Raw genomic sequence first — 8,564 nt, 5'->3', positions numbered from 1 at the left:
ACCGGTGCTGGAAGTATTGAGAGGCACCTCCAGGGGTGTGCTTGGCGGAGGCTGCACCTCCATGACTAGAGTGGGCACTGGGAGGGTGGGCATGAGCTCTTCAATGTCATTGTGCTTCCCAGAGGGTGGTTCTGCCCTGTCGTCCACATTGGTGAGGTTGTCTTGCAGGTTACAGGACTTGCAGCACAGCTTATTGTAGCCTGGGATGGAGCAATAGCGAGACAAGACTTCCATCCTACAGAACATTGACTTGTCACCTTGGCAGCGGCCCTCTGAAAGAGAAAAGTGGGACAAATAACCAAAGGACAGATAAGGGGGACCTTGTTCCCCCACAGGAAGCAGTTTTCTGGAGGAGGCATTTGAAAGAGCCCAGAGACAGCACAGAGGCAAGCGAGCTCACACAGAAAGCCTGTGTGGTTTTGGTATCCGGCAGCCCTTGGGCAGGGTGGATCCGGGGACCCCGCCCTTGAGTGCTGCCACACAAGCTGTGAGCAATGCTCCCCTCCTCCAAGCAGGCCCTGACTGAGTGCAAATTTTTCAGTATCTCTCAAAGTTTGAGACAGAAATGAGGCCTGTCTATTCTCAGGGAGTGATTCTAAGCTCATCTTAAAGAATGGGACTTTGTCAGATCTTCACATTTGATATCCCAGTGGTAACCCCAATGACATTCTGTGGCACAGTCTGACTCTACAGTAATCTTTAAGCAGTAACTATAACAAACTTAAACCTAAAAGAACCAATTCCTAACACCCAAAAGAGCGAATCCCAGAGCCTTGGCTGTGGCCCCACCATACTCCTCCACATTTTGTTCCCATCCTCACCCAAACTCTCCAGATGATCTTTGTTTCTGAAAAGGGACTAAAGAGAAATTAAAAATCATGCAGACTTATTTGGGATTTCTTCCACTTGCCTCAACTTACTTGAGAGCCTTATGTCCTGCCACTGCTCCATCCACCACATGGCCCTGCCACATTGAGCTTCTGGCCATTTTCCAAAGTGCTCCAGAACTTGATGCCTTCACATAGACTAATCCTTCTGCCCAGCACATCCTCCCCTTTCTTTCCCACCAAGATCTGGTCATCCACGGTCTGTCTTGCATGGAGAGCCTGACTCTGCAGAGGTCACTGTTGTCTCTCTCTTTCCTCTTTCCTCATGGCTGTCTTCTCCCTGGCCTGGCTCCAACCCTGGTTGCAGCTGTATTAATGTGACCCATCCAACTCCTCTTGTTCTCACTCTCTGTCTTCTTCCTGAATTCTACCCCCTTCCCTTTCCCTTAACACCTAACTCCACACACAACACAAAAATTGAGATGATTTACAAAAATTCATTCAACATAAAGAATAAGTCATTTAACAGTATAACAGGGGATATTTCATCATTATAAATTCCTGATTACTGACCTCAATGGGCCCAACCCTCCAACTATGTTCCCTGCTCAGTCACTCTCTATTCTTCATAATGGGCATGTCAAACTTTTCCCACATAAACCTCTGCTGTGCCCTCCTTTCCCCTCAGTCTCCCAGGTGACCTCATCTCCTACTGAAGGGAAGGAAAGAAGGGAGGTGGGAAGGAAGGAGGGAGGGAAGGGGCAGCCACTGATGGGGACCACATCTGACATGGTTACTCTGTGCACTAACACAGGGCACGTTCTACATCTGCATGTGAAGCTATGCTAGCTCACTGAAATTTCCCACAATAACAGACAGGCAGGCCCCCTCCCATTCAGGGCCCGTGGTTCTGACATCTGCCCTCTGCATGGCCATTGCTCCAGCTTATAATTTTCCCTTACAGGCTGGCAACCCACTTAGTTGGACACCAACCTCAAACTCCCGGAGCTTCAAACACTTGGATACAACAACCTACTAGATACCCCTCAACTCTTGTGGTCCCAAAAGTGGATTCCACATGTCCGGCCCAAGCCCATGGCCTTCACTGGTGCCACCCATCTCAGAGATGGCCTTCATGCGCACAAGCCAGACCCCAGACATCCCCTGTCCGGTCATCTCCAGGTCTGTCAGTATTTCCCCTGATGCTCTCAGATGTGTCCACGCTCCCCTCTCTCCTGCCTCCACAGGGCCAAGCTACCTTGCCTCTTGGCTGCAACATGGTAAGAACTTCCTTTCTGCCTGCCTGTCTCCATTCTTCCTCCTTCTTATCTAGCTATCCTGCTGCACGCAGAATGATGTTCTTCAGCCAGAGATGTGACCATGTCACCGTCCAGACTGAAGCCCTTGTATTGCTCCTCCATTGTTTTCAGGGCGAGGACCCGTCCCTTTCACCTCTCCAGTCTCATTCAGGCCTTGATTGCCTTGCTCTGCAGTGTGCTCTCTGTGGCCACAGGGCCTTTGCACATACTGTGCCTCCCCTCTTCCTCTTATCCCCGAGGCTCAGCTGAAACACATCTTCCTCAGGCAAGCGTCCCTTGACCTCCCTTGGAGGTTAAATCCCCCAGTAATGTGGTCTTATGGTGCCATGGGTCTCCCCTTCCCAGCATCCATCCCAGCTACCAAGTCCACATTTAGTTGTCGGATAAGGTAACTAATGCCTGACTTTTTCATTATCCTGAAAGCTCCAAAGGGCAGAACCCCGAGCTGTATCTGGATGCTCCTTTATACCAGAGCCTAGAACAGTGAATCGAAGAATGCATAAATGTGAAAAAGACCAATGTGAATAACTGAGCAAGTGCAAAACAAGGAAATCATGGATTTTAGAATGGCAATGCTACAGGGAAGAAGAATACACAGAGGCACGTATCATCAGAGAGGGACCCAACCTGGACTCTGAGCGTCTAAGTGGCCAAAATAAGGAGGAAACATGACTGGGTGCAGGACCCAGAGTATGAAGAGATAAGGACAGATAGGCTGTTTAGGAAAAGCCCTGGTCGTCCTAACCTTGAGGTGGAGAAATAGGCCCACATGTGGAGGGGAGAGGCAGATGGCCTTGTGCTGAGGGTCGATTCCAGAAATCAGACTAAAAGATGCTGAGATGTGGCTTTCAGGGTTTTAAAACCTTGGATAAAATTTTACACAGATATCCAATATCTGAGACAGATGAAACCAGAACAGTCCTGTTTGAAGCTGGGTGGGGCGTGCTCAAAGCCCCTGCTCCCTTCTCCCCTCCTGGTCCCTCTCCCCTCCCTGGCAGTCACTGAGGTAAGCGTGTGGAAACCACCATGACAGCCCTCAAGGAGACACAAGGGGGCTTTGGTAATACTAGGTGCAGCATCTTCCCCAGGCTTTGGCCAACAGCTGGGGCAGGGAGGCCAGAGGCATAGGCCTCAACAAGGATGGAGCCAGGCCTAGCCGTGCTGCTGGGACTGGGGTCACCCCTGCCACACAGACACCCTCTCCTGTCACCTGTGCCTCTTCCTTCACACAAATAACAAGCATCTCCCTCACTTGTCTTTCACTAGGCTGGGATTCGAGAAGCGGGTGTCACATCAGTCTAGGGTAAGGGTCTGCCAACCACTCTTGTGGGCCAAGTCGGTCCCTCCACCTGGTTTTGTAAACAAGGTTTTATTGGAGCAGCCCTGTTGGTGGCCTGCCCGCAGCTCTAGGCAAGGTGCCCTCAGCAGGGATTTCTCCTGATCTGTCTGGGCAAGGAGATTTAGTGGACGCAGTTCGTCAGACACAGTTGTCTTGGTCTCCTGTCTCTTGAGCTGGGAGTCTTTCAATGACCAGAGCTCTGGGCAGGCTGACCCCAGCCACAGCTACTGTGACCCCCACCCGAAGGCTGGCACCTGGAACCCGGCCCTGTGCCCTGATGCCCGTCTCCATGGCGCTGGGTAGTTGTCTTTTCTCATGACCTCCCTCCTCCCCGGAACGGGACCCCTTCATGGGAAAGGGAGGGAGAGATGCCCCCTGGCAGGACATGGCCCAGGCCCCAGATTAGGAGGTCCCTGGTTGGACCCTGACCTGCTGTGTGGTCCTTGTCAGCAAGGGGAGTGGACACACAGGCCCTGTGGCTCCTGAGGGTAGGCCTCGGGAGACAAGGCAGGCACAGCTGAGCACACCCGTGTGTGAATGTCGCAGGCCAGGTGTTTAGACCTTCGGCTGCCTTGCCCTTCTCCCAACCCAGACTCTCCTAAGGCTAGCCCAGCCACTACCCGGGTCAGAGAGACCTGTTCCCTCCCTGAACAGGTAGTCCAAGGCTGAGAGCTGTGCCAGGAGCCAGGGCAGTGGCCTGATGGTGGCTCAGGGCACGGTGACCCGGACACTGTCTCAGCTACTAACCCCATATTTCCACTCCACGGGCTGGGATCCCAAAGACGGGGAGAAGCTCACATGGGGCCCTTTTCCCAACTGTGAGAACTTATCCACAAGGAGACAGCCAAGGTGTTCCTGCAAGGTGCTTGTTTAGCACTAAGGATTCAAAACTCAGAATGCCGGTGGGGTGTCTGCACGGGCTGCTGTCACATTTTGAAAAATGCCCGAGGAGGGGGCACATGCCTCAGTGGGGGAGGGGCCCTCAGTATTTACGTTGGGCAGGGTAAGGGGGACAGGAAAGTCACTGGAATCAGAAACCAAGGAAGTAATGGACCAGAACGGCACCTGCAGCCCTGCAGCGCCGTCGGTCACAGAGGTGAAGAGAAGGAGGCAGCAGCGTGCCAGACCCAAGCACCCAGTTTCACTGAACTTTTATTGAGTTTATTTGTGGGATGCATGACAGGAAGTCTTTCCACTGTTAGTAAGAGTAAAAGGTCATTTTCACAGTCACTTTGGCACACACTAATGTTGTCTCATAAAAAAACCAGAAAAGCAACGACAATGGAACCTATATAATACGTCATTGAATACATACAAAACACTAATAAAATATCCCTGATAAACCAAAGTGCATATAGACAGAGAGCACGACGCTCAGGACCGTATTGCACCTTCCCAGAGTCACTCATGTCACTCGCATTGCCTAAGTCAAAGTTGGAAGTTAACAGTCATGAGAATTAGTGTGTGTTACACCGAGTATTTACATAACAGTAACTAGTGCCAGGGGAGGGCTGGGCGCTGTCCAGCGGGGATGCTATGAACAGGGGACGGGGCTGGGGCGAGTGGGGGGGTGACCGGCGGGAGTGCTACACTGGTCACGCCCAGGGCCAGGCCAGTCGCCCTCTGGTGTAAGGCAGCGCCGGCAGCAGAGTGCTCGGGGCTCCAACAACAGTCAGCGCCGAAGGGCCGCTCGGGCCATGGAGCGGGTCTCCTTTCCGCAGAGGTGAGCCCGTGCCTGGAGCCCTGTACAGACTGGACTGGGAAGCCTTACCCTTGACCAAAGGTGGATGAGCGGGCCGCCTCCCTCTAGATTGCACTGCCTGCCTCCTGCCTGGGTTGCTAGCAGCCAATTCTGTTACCTTTCAACTTTAAGGCATCTTCTACATAGTTTTATCTAAGCAAAAAAGCGATAAAAATTGAGGTAATTCTGTAGTTGTTCACACGGGTAGGTGGCCGCATCCACGTGAGACAGCCTTTCACTCTCACTCTCTCGCGCCCGTGCACGGGGTCGTGTGTGCACGATGAGAAAGGCCATTGGAGCGAATGGACAGAGAATGGAAGTGGTGGTGTGTCCTGATGTCCCACTGCGGGGACACGACCCCTGCCTCCTCTGCTCGGCCTGAACCCCCAAGGGGACAGGGTACGGGGGCCAAGGGTTGTGTGAGCTGGACACAAAGGCCACAGGAAGCAGGCCACAGTCACACGAGTCAGGAGGACACACAGCACAGGGTCAGCAGCAGCAGCAACAGCAGAGGTGGCCAGGGAGCCGCCGACACACTGCCGGAAACGGGCCGGGCGCCCAGGACGGCGACGCAAAACTGCACACCCGCGAGACCCCTCTGGCCTCGCCTCGCTGGTAGGCGGCGTTTGAAAGGGGACGGGCGGGCTCCGCCTCGATTTCCGACCCGCAGCTCCAGCCTGGAGGGATGTGGCCCCGCAAGGCGGTCACCAAGTGGTCACATTCAAACTTTGGCCTCTGGCCCCTCCAGCACCGCGACAGATCTTTGCCCCTTTAAAAGCCATCACCACGAGGTCCTGGCACCCCCACAAGAGGCCGGTGCCCCGGGCCGTGCCGCTGCGAGACTGGCCCTCCCGGCCAGGCGGCTCCAAAGGGGACAGCCGAGCACAGAGGCCCGGAGAAAACAGATTCAACCAAGAGAGCGCTCAGGAAGAGTCAGGGAGCAGTTTTTCCATAGAAAGAGAGGAGGGAGCCCACGCAAGCTCCACAAGGCGCAGGGCATGCACTGGAGGGCAGAGACAGAGTTATAAACGAGCCGGTTACTTGACGAGGTCTTCTGGACTGGTGAGTTGGGGTCCGGTCGGGACAGCCATTGAACTACATAGCTCTCTTGGAAGGATCTGAGATGTTTCTAGAGGGAAAAGAAAGGAGTCTTGGCTGCTGGGGCACCAGGTCTGGGCACCCAACCCACCCACCCCGGGCAAGAAGGGCTCCCTGGATTCTGGTATCCCAGGGAGGGGGGTGACAGGAGGGCCCCAACTCCCCAGTGTGGCCTGCAAGGCCTCCCCTCGGGACAGATGGGCCCAAGCACCTGGTCCAGGCCCAGTGCTGCCTCTCCCACACCAAGCATCCGGGTCTCAGCTATGCAGAAGTAGCTGTAGCTACTATCCCCACACGCAGGCCCTACCAGCGCCTCCTTATCTCTGTACTGTCCTCCAAGTCCCACCGTGCCCTGCTCCGGGCTGAGTAGTGCCCTGACTGCTGGCTCTGGAAGTGCTGGGAACAAGTGAGTCCTGGCTCTACCCCCTCCTCAGCTGGGGGAGGCACACCCGACCCCCCGAGCTCCCTGCTCCACAGAAGGACTCATGACTGGATCTACATCTTCAACTGTTTGTGGGGACCGAAAAAGAGGTGACGTGTTCCAAGCACTTGGCCAGACATCTACACGCAGCCAGCGTTCTGGTTGCTCTCCTTGCAGGGCGGCAGGCACCCCCTACTCATACAGGCACCCCCTACTCGCGTGGGGGGCTGAGCCCCGATGTGCAGTGACTGTGAATCCAGTTTCTGTCTCCCAGACCAAAAGGGAGAGTGCCAGGAAGGCAGGGATGGGCTGAGTCCACGCCATCCTTCACTAGGCCTGGCCTGGAGATGAGCATGGCAAATGCACAGTTTCCTTCCATTTCCTGCCCAGAGAAAGGTCCCAGCCCAGGCCTGGGCAGGCTTAGCTTCTCCTTCAAGTTCACAGATGCTGAGTTTGGACCGGTTGTGGGAAGAGCCGCATTTGCTGGACCAGCCCCCCTCCCCTGGGCTTGCTGCATGCAGAAGGCTTACGGGGACAGGGGCCAAGCCTGCAGATCTGGCCGTCTCGGGCCGCTCCTCCCCGGCAGACCCCCGAAGCTGTCGTCCGTGGTTCTGCAGAGCACCGGCCGTTCCTGGGTGCCGTTGCCACAGGTTACCGAACACTGCAGGCAGAGGGTTACCAGTCAGGGCCCACCTCCCACACTAGGCTGGCTCTGAAAGGCTCCCCAAGCGGGTGACCCCCCACCAATACGTGGGAGGTGGGGAGGCACAAAGGGTAGAGGTGAGCTAGAGGCCTGCCCTGCCTTGCCCTAGCCACAGGCAGCTGCCTCAGTCTCCTGGGCTCTAGAGTGAGTTAGAGAGAACAAATATGCAGGGCCAGATAGGGCCTGGCACTTCTGGCTTCTCAACGAGCACCTCCCTCCTCTGGCTAGAGGAGGCCCAAGGCCCAGAAGAACTGCTATGCACTGGGGGCCACTGGGAAAGCTCTGCCTGGGTCCAGGAGGCTTCGGCAGAGGACCCTCCCTCCCTCTGGACACAAGGTTCTACACCACCAGCACCGTCACTGTGCCCTCCAGTCTCGGGCCCCCTTGGCCTCACCACATCGGGAGGGACCAGAAGAAGCAGCCATGCCCAGACTCGTGGCTCTGCTCACAACTCAGCCCAGCCCTGCCAAAGGATGATTCTCAAGTCCTCGCCTTGTGTGTGACAAAGTGTTGACTCAGCAGACCGCGTTGCTCAAACCTGACCAGTCCCAAGAAAGGCCTATTTTCAGGACTGGCCCTTGGGCGACTCCTGGGAACCAAGTTCATGGAATGGTCTGTCTGGTAAGGGCGTTTCTGCCTGCCTGAGGCCTTGGATCAGGCCACACCGATTTGTTCGGTTGGTTTACACCAACAAGATGATTTATGGTGAGCATGCGCTTTCCCTCTGGGGTCTGGGGCTTCAGTAACTGACGTCAGTCACGCAGACACCCTATGCCTATGTGACTGATCCCAAGTGAAAATCCTGGGCACCTAGATGTTTGTGCCTGGTTTCCTCCAGACTTCACCGAAACACTTTTTCCCTTTGCTGATTCTACGCTGTGTGCTTCCATTGTAATAAAGCATAACCATGACTACAGCAACTTCTGAGCAAATCTTTGAGCCCAAGGCTGGTCCTGGCGACCCCTGACCCACCAGGTCCGGGGGCTGGATGTCAGTGCTCACATCAGCTCAGCCCTGCCCCCAGAACGGCTCCTCCAGCCCAAGACTATCCTTTCCAGCCCAAGTCTAAGCCCTCCCTTGCCTGTGTTTCCTCCTGCAAGTGTGACCGGCCTTCTA

The 8,564-nt window shown here is 55.2% G+C and overlaps 1 protein-coding gene across 1 annotated transcript in view; it reads right to left on the bottom strand.

The window, feature by feature from the left end:
* Positions 1-6,207: 6,207 nt before the first annotated feature.
* The window catches only part of ADAMTS2 (ADAM metallopeptidase with thrombospondin type 1 motif 2), a 217,405-nt gene continuing 215,048 nt past the window's right edge, over positions 6,208-8,564 (bottom strand). The window contains 3 exon segments of the mRNA XM_036848550.1: positions 6,208-6,356; positions 7,276-7,336; positions 7,338-7,406. Of these exon segments, the coding sequence (XP_036704445.1) occupies positions 6,322-6,356; positions 7,276-7,336; positions 7,338-7,406 (165 nt within the window). The 3' untranslated portion in view covers positions 6,208-6,321.

This window comes from Balaenoptera musculus, chromosome 3 (assembly GCF_009873245.2).
Source record: "Balaenoptera musculus isolate JJ_BM4_2016_0621 chromosome 3, mBalMus1.pri.v3, whole genome shotgun sequence".
Lineage (NCBI taxonomy): Eukaryota > Metazoa > Chordata > Mammalia > Artiodactyla > Balaenopteridae > Balaenoptera > Balaenoptera musculus.
Note: the sequence above shows the minus strand (reverse complement) of the source record. Positions and strands in the feature narration are given on the sequence as shown.